Below are 13,611 nucleotides of genomic sequence, written 5' to 3'. Positions count from 1 at the left end.
ACTTTAGCTAAAGTTCTTTCACTGGGCGTCAGCAGCTAAGTTTTTTACTGGACGACAGCAACTAAAGTTTTTTACTTCACTGGGCAACAGCAAGCTAAGTTTTTTACTGTGCGCGCCTTCGTGAGCGAGGCTGGTACTACATATTGTTCATACGAAATGACAAACACAGGTTACAAGCGATAACGCGCAAAAGTACTGGTTTATTATTTTACATCTGACACTAGGGATCAGTAATGTATATATATCGTTACAGTACCACGTATTGCGGTAAAAAACTTATGAACAGAAAGAACAAGTCGCGTAAGGCGAAAATACAATATTTAGTCAAGTAGCTGTCGAACTCACAGAATGAAACTGAACGCAGCAAGACCGTATACTCGTAGCATCGTCACTCCACCGCCCGTGGCAAAGGCAGTGCCCGTGGAATTGACAAGAAGAGCGGGGTATTCGTTGCGCTAAGAAGGATAGCACGCTTTTCTGTACCTCTCTTCGTTTTAACTTTCTGAGCGTGTTTTTAATCCAAACATATCATATCTATATATTTTTGGAATCAGGAACCGACAAGGAATACGATGAAAGTGTTTTTAAATTGATTTCGAAAAAAAAAATTTGATAATAATTTTTATATATTTAATTTTCAGAGCTTGTTTTTAATCCAAATATAACATATTGATATGTTTTTGGAATCAGCAAATGATGGAGAATAAGATAAACGTAAATTTGGATCGTTTTATAAATTTTTAATTTTTTTTACAATTTTCAGATTTTTAATGACCAAAGTCATTAATTAATTTTTAAGCCACCAAGCTGAAATGCAATACCGAACCCCGGGCTTCGTCGAAGAGTACTTGACCAAAATTTCAACCAATTTGGTTGAAAAATGAGGGCGTGACAGTGCCGCCTCAACTTTCACGAAAAGCCGGATATGACGTCATCAAAGACATTTATCAAAAAAATGAAAAAAACGTTCGGGGATTTCATACCCAGGAACTCTCATGTCAAATTTCATAAAGATCGGTCCAGTAGTTTAGTCTGAATCGCTCTACACACACACACACACACACAGACACACACACAGACACACACACACACGCACACACGCACATACACCACGACCCTCGTTTTGATTCCCCCTCGATGTTAAAATATTTAGTCAAAACTTGACTAAATATAAAAAGAGAAAAGAAAACAAATTATTAGACATGGCAAAAGTATCAAAATGCATTAACAAGACACGAGAAGTAAATACAAGAAAAATAAACAATCACAAGACAGGCGAAGACAAACAGACACGAAAGTTACAATTACCAAACACTCGTTGGTTAGTCCTTCAACAACAATAAAGAGTTACGTTCTGTACGTTCAACAACAATAAAGAATTACGTTCCGTACGTTCAACAATACCATAAGCACTAAGAATACTCAAGAAACTTAGCATACATACGTTTAAAACCAAAATGGCTAGTTTCAGAAAAATACAAAACGTTGACTCATCAGGCCAGGAATACAAAGCAAACTGTCATACCAAAAAAGTCTAACGACAACGTTCCTGCGTTAATCAAAGTCACAAACAAGATATTTACTCATCCACTTTCCCTCAATAACGTTACAAGAAATAAGCCCGTTTACAAACGATCACCACAGACCGCAAGCTTCTTTTACCTAAATTCTTTTAACGTAAGGCTGAAAAAGTCGGAGAAAACGTTTCACTTCGAACTTCGTTAACCACAGAAAACACAAGTTATCATTATAAACATTAGCGACTTTCTAGCGTCTACAAAACATTGCTGTACGTTCACAACACTAGAACAGTTGAACACACAATAAAGAAACACTACAACAAGTCGGACTTTCATCTCACGTTATACATAAACAACTCACAAAGTCATTACAAAATGGCGACCAAAAACACAACACAAACAAGTAACAACAAAATTACCTTATGCGCTGTGTGGGTTGACCAGCAGTACCAAAACGTGTTGCCTCACAAACGAAGGGCACAAAACGATTCACACTTGAGAAACAACTGTCTCCAAGAACATTACGTTGACGTTAAAACATAAGAAACACTCCGTTGGTTCACTTGATAACCTTCATACGTTTACATCAAAACCAAACGCTTCCTAAAACCCTCAGATCGACTGACGAGACAGGAGTCAAGCAGTGGTATTTATGGAAACAAAAACCTAACATGGAATAGTTATTCAAAAGTCAAAGGTCACCGGATTGACCAACCAACAACATTCCTAAGACAGAATCGGGTGAAACTACTATTTTACAACCAATCAGTAACCGATCACGCACTCCGTGCATGCTCAAAACTTAAAACGGTATATTTAACAGAAAGAAGACCAAGGAACTAGCTGACATCACAAAGCTAAAAACACGTGAGTCACACGTATTCTAAAACTTGCAACGCAGATTCGCAGGGCTCACCTCAAAATCAAAACACGGAAAATAGCACGTGAATCTCACGGTGTTCTAAGACTAAACGACGCAGTTTGTGACACTCCGACCAAAACCAGGTCACAACAACTGAACAAGGAGCACGTGAATCTCACGTAAAAATATTAACGCTCCACAAAACGGGTCACAACAAGGTGCCACAATAAAAACACGGTTTACTTCTTTTTACATCGTGCAATGACTTGAGCAAACGTAATTACAACAAAAAGTAGGTGAATGCATGCCACATCGGCATGCACATGACACGTAGCACAAATGACACGTAGCGCCAGCGATACGCACCCGATGAGTGTACTCGGCAGGGCAGCAGATTTTGTGTAAAAACATTTAGAAATGTGGAGGTTGGGGAGGGGGGAAGGGGGGAAGGGGGGGGGGGGGTAGTGAGAGGTAGATGGGATTTGCTTCTAGCAACGACTGAGTAAGCATTTACCACAATCCATGGGCTGACAAAGAGAATTAATGATGCATGTTGTGATGGTGATGCGCGTGACAAGCACCTGGCGCCAACCGCTAAAGGAGATTTACCTGTATAAATATCCCGACCCAGAGCGGAGCAAATCATCCATCTTCTTCGAGCACAGCCTTCTTGTTGGTAAGTTGTCCGTCCAGTACGTACTTTGTTCTCTCAATCAGTCAAAAGGTGTTCGTGGGCTTGTTCAATTCCGTTAGGACTAAAATTGATGAGATGTGTGCATTTGGTTGCGTGTGCTCTGTTTATGAAATGAAATATTGTTGAAAACTGACCGTCTGATTGCAGTCTTGTTGAAAAAACAGTGAACATAAATTTAAAAGGGGAACTACTCTTGTCGCTAGGCAAAGTATGCGAGTTACTTGCCTTGGTGAAGTGCTTGTGTTGAACGTTTGTGCATGATCTAGATTCAGAAAACAACCGAACTCATGGATTGTATATGGAGATTAATGTGTTCAAGCCTGTAGTTGTTAATTTAAATGCGGTATGTTTGTTTTGTTTGCTCCAGAGATGTATATATCGTACATTAGAGCGTTCGGAACTTTTCAATCGCAAAAGTAGATCCCACAAAGTCTAGCTCCTAAACCTGTGTGCTATCGAGGATTCAGGCCCGTTGTTTTGTTCAGGCAAGTAATTTTGGTTGCTGAGTAAGTTACCGAAAAATAACTAGCCCTACAAGTTTACAGAGAGAAAAAAAGCAGCAGAGGGGGGGGAATAAAACCGAATATCGGCGTGAACAAACGAACACGCTTGTGTGTAGTGAACGTCTTACTTCCAGGTGCACGGAGCCCCCATGGCTTTCCGGCATTTGACACAAAAAACATAGTTTATTGACTTTCTTGCAAGGGGTCGACAACTGCAACTTGTATACGAATTAACTTGTATCATTGTCGACGGGTGACCGCGTAACACTCGCTCAGTATGACGTCAGATCCCGCACGTGAATTTCGCCCAAAACCTACATGTTGAGGTCACATTCCGCGTCACAGTGGTTATCAAAAACAATTGCCTCAGTTTGCGGTCATGAACAAGCTCGCTGCAGCTCGCAATTGTCATGATCTCGAACTGTTACCATTAATTTTAACATCCACTGAGACGAGGCGTGAAACTCATTCATTCACCCTTTCTTCAGTCAGTCAAAGACAAAATGGTTTTGTGCCACTGCTTGATCTAATTCCAATCACTCTGCCAGCCCACCTGCCCATGTGAGTGATTGTAATGTTCACTTGCGTAGTTCGGTAACATTCATTCGATTCTGCTAAGATTTCACAGCAGTTGTTTGATTTGGAATAAAATCAATAACGCAGTTGAGCCGTTGTTCTGTTGTGGCGGTAAAAGCAGATAGAGATACTGTTGTGGCGGTAAAAGCAGATAGAGATACTGTTGTGGCGGTAAAAGCAGATAGAGCTACTGTTGTGGCGGTGAAAGCAGATAGAGATACTGTTGTGGCGGTGAAAGCAGATAGAGATACTGTTGTGGCGGTAAAAGCAGATAGAGATACTGTTGTGGCGGTAAAAGCAGATAGAGATACTGTTGTGGCGGTAAAAGCAGATAGAGATACTGTTGTGGCGGTAAAAGCAGATAGAGATACTGTTGTGCTCCTTCAATGTGTTGGTATTGCTGAGGAAAGTTTTGTTCCGTTCGTATTACCTTGCAGACGAACTTTTTCGGTATGTTAATGTTGTCTACTCCATAGATGTATACTTCTTACATCTGAGCGTTCGGAACATATAAGTCGCTATAAACCCATGAGCTATCGGGGAGTCGGACTGGTTGCTGCGTAGTTTTATTCAATTGTTTGTATTGCTGATGAACTAAAATATAATTTCAGATGTGATTTGCTGCAAACAATAAAGATGGTGTTGTCATCAGCCTGGCTGCTCGCCGTCTTGGCGTGTGTCTGTGTCGTCAACTTTGAATTCACACTGGCAGGTACTGTGGTTAGGTTCTCTTAATACACATGTAATCATTGTAATGTGTGTGTGTGTGTGTGTGTGTGTGTGTGTGTGTGTGTGTGTGTGTGTGTGTGTGTGTGTGTGTGTGTGTGTGTGTGTGTGTGTGTGTGTGTGTGTGTGTGTGTGTGTGTGTGTGTGTGTGTGTGTGTGATCTGACCAGGCAGTGTTATTCCCGTCTAAACAGTTCGGCACACCGTGTAAGATCTGGCCAGGCGTTCAAATGGGCTGGGATAATTGTTCCACTTGGTCACATACCGACACTGAACAGCCTGGGTGCTTTGTGCAGATGGTAGAAGGGAACCAATGAAGTAAATGTCTCATATTCATTAACTATACATCCATCCCATATTACATGTTGGATCTATTACTGTGACTGTGTCTATTGAAATTGGTTTAATTCAAATAATTATGTGTAATGTTAAACTTGTGGGGTCCTGATTTTGCCTACATGGACCGCTGAAGCCAAAAAGCAACAGCAATCAAATCAAATCAAATCTATTACTGTTGGTTCAAAACGGTTAAGCAGATCGCGAGCAACATCTACCTGTTGTTTCTTCTGTTCTCCTGTCAGCTTATGCGTCATCCATTTTGCAGCTAGAGCTTTTCAAGCTGGAGTTCATTTTGTAGAATTATCTTATCTGTTCCTTGTGCAAGTTAGAAGTGTGCACTTTAACTAGTATCGTATGTATATATGTTCTTATATTTCTTACATCTGATACAGCTGCTACAGTATTCGCGTTTGAAGCATTCTGTGTGAGTCTTCTTCTTGTCAGACCATAGAATAAGGAGTAGCCTTGATTTAGCAATTTCCATTGTTCGGTTGCTCAGCAACAGTCCTTAATTAACGATTTAAGGTTGTTTACGGTGCTTGTAAAAAGACCCCATTTTCAAGTACACCCACAAGTAACGCATGAGTTTGAAACCTCCTATAGTTATGACGTCACAATCTAACGACGCCATCTGTTCAAGCATAAAGGTTTTAAATTGTATGTTACTTTTTGAGATTATTGACATGAAACATGCATGAAAGCAATATCATCATTTTGTTTGAATAATACCTCGTAAGAGAATTTGGCCCTGTCTAGAACATAAATCGTATTATTACCATGTCAGTACACCATATGGCTTGTTGACCAACCAGGACTGATTCTAGGTGACCCGTTAAATGTTATAGGCCTAACGTTCATTCAAGGACCCGTCTTGTTCATCACGCTAAAAGCAAAAAAGACAAAGTAAAACATAGAATTAACAAAATCAGCGTGATTTATTCCAAGAATGACACTTTTCTTTTATTTAGTTGGTGTTTAACGTCGTTTTCAACCACGAAGGTTATATCGCACTTGAAATGCTGTCAGATATCATAGTACACTCTATCTAAAAGATACAGAAAAGTCAGTTTTGTCAGTGGGTGCTTTACAGAACGGCAAGGCACCACCCATCCTTTGAGCGTGCAATGCCGATCCGCTCACTTGAAAATGTCATAGTCTAAGTTCTGAAGAACCAAGTGAAATTTCGTCACTCAATTGTGATCCTCCACCACGGGATGAGTCACATGTCACATTTTATATTTTTACATTTTCCTAAAGAGTTTTTTATGTTCTATCCAGTGGTGAAAACCGTTTTAGAAAAGAGCAAAAACTGTTTGAGTTATAAGCCTGTGACTAAGGTGACCCTCACACTGTTACCAGACACTCCCCGGACTTATATCAAGCCTAGCGCAGAACCGCGCGAGGTGACATGCGACTCATTTCGTGGTGGAGGGTCACAATTGTTCTTTCTGTCTGGCGTCGATTCTAACTCTGTCTCTCCGTTGGACATGACAGATCGAAGCAACTGAAATGCATATTGTGAAATGTTTTGTGAACGCATTTCACCTTTTAGTATTCATCACGTTGGGCGGGTGATTGATTGACCCAGGTCACAAGAATAATATTGACTGACAGGCAGAATCAGATGGGAGCGCTCCAGTTCCCATTGCGGTTGTTCCGTCTTATTTGCAGGGTCGGTTAAAAATGTATTTTGGTACAAACAGAAGTCTGTTATCATTGGCTAACAGTTAGCATTCTTAAAATAACTTATATTAGAAGTGGACTACCACTATAACTGCAACGCTACATGAACTATCTCTGTATTTTCCATTTTGATTCTTTCTTTGAGACGCGAAAGCATGCTCAATAGAGCGTAACGGAACGCTGACAATGTTCAACGAAGAAACCACGGAGGTAAACCTTCCCTGTAAGTATCGACTGTCGGACTTCACGTGCGGGGACTACCGGGTCAAGGTGACCCCGGGCAGCGCTGTGGACAAGGATTACAGTCACCGTTTCTCCCCGGACACCGTGTGGGTCAAGGTTGTCAACACTAATACCAGTGAATACGTGAAGATACGCACCTCAGTGAGACGACTGGACAAGGTTTGGAATGACGATCGACACCCTTCCGATAACTGCACCTTTACCAAACCTCTCTTTCCTCTCACTTTGATATGCTCATAAAGTAGAGGTGCACAAAAATAGCTGTCTGCTGAGCGGAAAAATAAAAAGTTATATGTTGTTATTGAGTAGAAAAATATGGAAATTAATACACTACATAGTTGGTCATTGGGTGGAAATAGAATTCAAAATCATTATGTACAACAATATTACAACAAGAGGCGAAGCCTTCAAGGCTCCCGTAAGAAATCAACAAACAGTAACACACACTCACTCACTCCGTCCCACACACACACACACACACACACACACACACACACACACACACACACACACACACACACACACACACACACATGTGGCCACTTTTTCCACTGCTGTCCGATACTTTTCATCAACACTTGTCACCATGCCGAGTGGATCTAAAATCGGAAGTCTCCATGTGGCTTCACAGCGTCGATCTTATTGTAGGTTAACCTCCTTTCTGAAACAAATGGCAAAATGGGATTAGTTATGATGACCACAACCTACACAAATATAAACGGTGTTTTGAAACAGAATAGTCAGGTTATACAAGCCACTTTACCTGTGCAGCATGGTAACCCTACAATATGCGAAACATGTCAACTGACTGCAGCAGCCTGGTTCTTAAAATAATTCTGACGGTCAACACAACCAACACACTATTCACAGTCCATTCACATGAGATTTCTATAGCGCATAACTAAAAGCACTATGCACTAGTGATACCTTAAACAACACCCGTTTGATCAGCAATACTGTAGAACACATTTAGCCGATGATTGAGTAGGCATGCATAGACAAGTATCTTAATGAATTGCACGAAGCAATTCCTTCTTGGTGTGTGTCTGCAGGAGTTAACACTTTAGTGCTACAAGTGTGAGCGACTTTTGAAATTGGTGAAATGCGTCTGCTGTCGTTTATTTTAACTCCCTCTGCACTGCTGTCGTTTATTTCAACTCCCTCTGCTCTGCTGTTACTTCTTACCTGATTGTCTTTGTTCTGATATTGCCTGTCATGTTTGTGTTGTTGCTGCTGCTTTTTACATTTAGTCAAGTTTTGACTAAATGTTTTAACGAAGAGGGGGGAATCGAGACGAGGGTCGTGGTGTTTGTGCGTGCGTGTGTGTGTCTGTCTGTGTGTGTGTGTAGAGCAATTCAGACAAAACTACTGGACCGATCTTTATGAAATTTGACATGAGAGTTCCTGGGTATGAAATCCCCATACGTTTTTTTCATTTTTTTGATAAATGTCCTTGATGACGTCATATCCGGCTTTTCGTGAAAGTTGAGGCGGCACTGTCACGCCCTCATTTTTCAACCAAATTGGTTGAAATTTTGGTCAAGTAATCTTCGACGAAGCCCGGACTTCCGTATTGCATTTCAGCTTGGTGGCTTAAAAATTAATTAATGACTTTGGTCATTAAAAATCTGAAAATTGTAAAAAAAATAGTTTTTTTATAAAACGATCCAAATTTACGTTCATCTTATTCTCCATCATTTGCTGATTCCAAAAACATATAAATATGTTATATTTGGATTAAAAACAAGCTCTGAAAATTAAATATATAAAAATTATTATCAAAATTAAATTTTCGAAATCAATTCAAAAATACTTTCATCTTATTCTTTGTCGGCCCCTGATTCCAAAAACATATAGATATGATATGTTTGGATTAAAAACACGCTCAGAAAGTTAAAACGAAGAGAGGTACAGAAAAGCGTGCTATCCTTCTAAGCGCAAGTACTACCCCGCTCATCTTGTCAATTTCACTGCCTTTGCTGTGCGCGGTGGACTGACGATGCTACGTACGAGTATACGGTCTTGCTGCGTTGCATTGCGTTCAGTTTCATTCTGTAAGTTCGACAGCTACTTGACTAAATGTTGTATTTTCGCCTTACGCGATTTGTTTTTGTTTTTTATATTTAGTCAAGTTTTGACTAAATATTTTAACGTAGAGGGGGGAATGGAGACGAGGGTCGTGGTGTATGTGTGTGTGTGTGTGTGTGTGTGTGTGTGTGTGTGTGTGTGTGTGTGTGTGTGTGTGTGTGTGTCTGTCTGTGTGTGTGTGTGTAGAGCGATCTACTGGACCGATCTTTATGGAATTTGACATGAGAGTTCCTGGGTATGAAATCCCTATATGTTTTTTTCATTTTTTCAATTAATGTCTTTGATGACGTCATATCCGGCTTTTTGTGAAAGTTGAGGCGGCACTGTCACGCTCTCATTTTTCAACCAAATTGGTTGAAATTTTGGTCAAGTAATCTTCGACGAAGGCCGGGGTTTGGTATTGCATTTCAGCTTGGTGGCTTAAAAACTAATGAGTGAATTTGGTCATTACAAATCTGAAAATTGTAAAAAAAAAAAAAAATTATAAAACGATCCAAATTTACGTACATCTTATTCTTTATCATTTTCTGATTCCAAAATATATAAATATGTTATATTTGAATTAAAAACAAGCTCTGAAAATTAAAAATATAAAAATTATTATCAAAATTAAATTGTCCAAATCAATTTAAAAGCACCTTCATCTTATTCCTTGTCGGTTCCTGATTCCAAAAACATATAGATATGATATGTTTGGATTAAAAACACGCTCAGAAAATTAAAACGAAGAGAGGTACAGAAAAGCGTGCTATCCTTCTTAGCGCAAGTACAACTCCGCTCATCTTGTCAATTTCACTGCCTTTGCCGAGCACGGTGGACTGACGATGCTACGAGTATACGGTCTTGCTGCGTTGCATTGCGTTCAGTTTCATTCTGTGAGTTCGACAGCTACTTGACTAAATGTTGTATTTTCGCCTTACGCGACTTATTTTTTGTTATACTTTTGGGAAGACGCTTAAGCGTGCCCTTTTAATCGATAAACAATAACATTATATAACACACTTGGTATCTGTATGTTTAACTGATAAACAATAACATTATATAACACACTTGGTATCTGTATGTTTAACTGTACATTAATCTGTGGCACAGCATATTTGGTATTTACTTTTGGCGCGAATTCTTACAATACATAAATGGACAAGAATGTATTAATATATGCGGTTGTGTCTGCGGTGTCTGCTGCTTTTGTTGTTGTTGTTGTTGTTGTTGTTGTTGTTGTTGTTGTTGTTGTTGTTGTTGTTGTTGTTGTTGTTGTTGCTGCTGTTGTTGTTGTTGTTGTTGTTGTTGTTGTTGTTGTTGTTGTTGTTGTTGTTGCTGTTGTTGTTGTTGTTTTTGTTGTTGTTGTTGTTGTTGATGTTGGTTTGTTGTTGTTGTTGTTGTTGTTGTTGTTGTTGTTGTTGTTGCTGTTGTCGCTGTTTTTGATGTTGTCGTTGTTGTTGTTGATGTTGTCGTTGTTGTTGTTGTTGCTGTTGTTGTTATTGTTGTTGGTGTTGTTGGCGTTGTTGTTGTTGTTGTTGTTGTTTTGTTCATGACACAAAATGTATAGTTTCTTAAACTTGTACTTGCATGATTACAGAAAATCCGTGTCCCTCCTTTAAAGGAAAGGTTATACATGTACTATGATATGTTCGACACACTTTGTGCAAGCTTCGCGAGACGCACACGCACGTCAGCGTGACTCCTTATCGGCAACATAATGAACAATACCTCAATACTTAATGAATTTCTCACTCACTCTCTATCTGCAGGTCAGCGTGACTCCTTATCGGCAACATAATGAACACTACCTCAATACTTAATTAATATTTCACTCATTCTCTATCTGCAATCCAGTTCAGCGAGGGAAACAAAACCAACCCCTGGCAAGTAAAGAACGGCTCTGTGAGTGTGGTGGACTTTGCAGGCTACGAACAGGCAGCCGCTGTGTTAAGGAAGGACGGAGTCTTCAGCGTGGAGTTCAGCAGTGCAGAACGCAGCGTGGTCGTCTCGTGCTCCGACGACGAGTTTGTCTCCCAGGGACTGCCAGAAGCACTGTGTGGTACGACCACCAGCTTGTTGCTATTTAGCTACCGGTTGCGAGTTTACCTTTAACGGGCATGTTTACATAAGCGATAAAGTAACTTTAGCTTTAGTAAGCCTGAGCCAAAGTTACCGTACAGCAGCTCAGAGTTCTCTCTTGCTGAGTGAACATGATCAGAGCATTCGTTTCCTCCCTTTTGTAAGATCCCAACCAAAAACATCAGAGAAAACAAACAAGTCGCGTAAGGCGAAAATACAATATTTAGTCAAGTAGCTGCCATTTTTCAGCAAGACCGTATACTCGTAGCATCGTCAGTCCACCGCTCATGGCAAAGGCAGTGAAATTGACAAGAAGAGCGGGGTAGTAGTTGCGCTAAGAAGGATAGCACGCTTTTCTGTACCTCTCTTTGTTTTAACTTTCTGAGCGTGTTTTTAATCCAAACATATCATATCTATATGTTTTTGGAATCAGGAACCGACAAGGAATAAGATGAAAGTGTTTTTAAATTGATTTGGACAATTTAATTTTGATAATAATTTTTATATATTTAATTTTCAGAGCTTGTTTTTAATCCGAATATAACATATTTATATGTTTTTGGAATCAGCAAATGATGGAGAATAAGATAAACGTAAATTTGGATCGTTTTATACATTTTTATTTTTTTTTTACAATTTTCAGATTTTTAATGACCAAAGTCATTAATTAATTTTTAAGCCACCAAGCTGAAATGCAATACCGAACCCCGGGCTTCGTCGAAGATTACTTGACCAAAATTTCAACCAATTTGGGTGAAAAATTAGGGCGTGACAGTGCCGCCTCAACTTTCACGAAAAGCCGGATATGACGTCATCAAAGACATTTATCCAAAAAATGAAAAAAAAACGTTCGGGGATTTCATACCCAGGAACTCTCATGTCAAATTTCATAAAGATCGGTCCAGTAGTTTAGTCTGAATCGCTCTACACACACACACAGACACACAGACACACAGACACACAGACACACAGACACACGCACATACACCACGACCCTCGTTTCGATTCCCCCTCGATGTTAAAATATTTAGTCAAAACTTGACTAAATATAAAAACAAGTCGCGTAAGGCGAAAATACAACATTTAGTCAAGTAGCTGTCGAACTCACAGAATGAAACTGAACGCAATGCAACGCAGCAAGACCGTATACTCGTAGCATCGTCAGTCCACCGCGCACGGCATAGGCAGTGAAATTGACAAGATGAGAGGAGTAGTACTTGCGCTGAGAAGGATAGCACGCTTTTCTGTACCTCTCTTCGTTTTAACTTTCTGAGCGTGTTTTTAATCCAAACATATCATATCTATATGTTTTTGGAATCAGGAACCGACAAGGAATAAGATGAAGGTGTTTTTAAATTGATTTGGACAATTTAATTTTGATAATAATTTTTATATTTTTAATTTTCAGAGATTGTTTTTAATCCAAATATAACATATTTATATATTTTTGGAATCAGAAAATGATAAAGAATAAGATGTACGTAAATTTGGATCGTTTTATAATTTTATTTTTTTTTTACAATTTTCAGATTTTTAATGACCAAACTCACTCATTAGTTTTTAAGCCACCAAGCTGAAATGCAATACCAAACCCCGGCCTTCGTCGAAGATTACTTGACCAAAATTTCAACAAATTTGGTTGAAAAATGAGAGCGTGACTGTGCCGCCTCAACTTTCGCGAAAATGCTGGATATGACGTCATCAACGACCTTTATTGAAAAAACAAAAAAAACGTATGGGGATTTCATACCCAGGAACTCTCAAGTCAAATTTCATAAAGATCGGTCCAGTAGTTTAGTCTGAATCACTCCATCACACACACACACACACACACACACACACACACACACACACACACATACACACACACACACACATACACCACGACCCTCGTCTCGATTCCCCCCTAAATATAAAAACAGGCAAAGAAAGGTGTCCTTATGTTGTTGAAAGATTCTGATGAAAAAGCTTACATTTCTCTCTCTCTCTCTCTCTCTCTCTCTCTCTCTCTCTCTCTCTCTCTCTCTCTCTCTCTCTCTCTCTCTCTCTCTCTCTCTCTCTCTCTCTCTCTCTCTCTCTCTCTCTCTTTCGCGCTCTCTCTCTCTCTTTTTTCTCTCTCTCTCTCTCACTACCTCTCTCTCTCCCTCCCCCTCTCTCCCTCCCCCTCTCTCCCTCCCCCTCTCTCCCTCCCCCTCTCTCTCTCTCTCTCCCTCCCCCTCTCTCCCTCCCCCCCCTCTCTCTCTCTCCCTACCCCTCTCTCACTCCCTCTCTCTCTCTCTCTCTCTCTCTCTCTCTCTCTCTCCCTCCCCCTCTCTCC

The 13,611-nt window shown here is 40.0% G+C and overlaps 2 protein-coding genes across 2 annotated transcripts in view; one reads left to right on the top strand and one right to left on the bottom strand.

The window, feature by feature from the left end:
• The window catches only part of LOC138951202 (uncharacterized), a 70,553-nt gene that overhangs the window by 34,322 nt on the left and 22,620 nt on the right, over positions 1–13,611 (bottom strand). The gene's annotated exons all lie outside the window — the stretch shown is intronic.
• The window catches only part of LOC138951199 (uncharacterized), a 155,182-nt gene that overhangs the window by 136,932 nt on the left and 4,639 nt on the right, over positions 1–13,611 (top strand). The window contains exon 3 of the mRNA XM_070322852.1: positions 11,070–11,274. Coding sequence (XP_070178953.1) covers positions 11,070–11,274 — 205 coding nt within the window. The remainder of the gene's footprint in view (positions 1–11,069; positions 11,275–13,611) is intronic.

This window comes from Littorina saxatilis, linkage group LG16 (assembly GCF_037325665.1).
Source record: "Littorina saxatilis isolate snail1 linkage group LG16, US_GU_Lsax_2.0, whole genome shotgun sequence".
Lineage (NCBI taxonomy): Eukaryota > Metazoa > Mollusca > Gastropoda > Littorinimorpha > Littorinidae > Littorina > Littorina saxatilis.
This window is presented reverse-complemented; position numbering and strand designations above follow the sequence as displayed.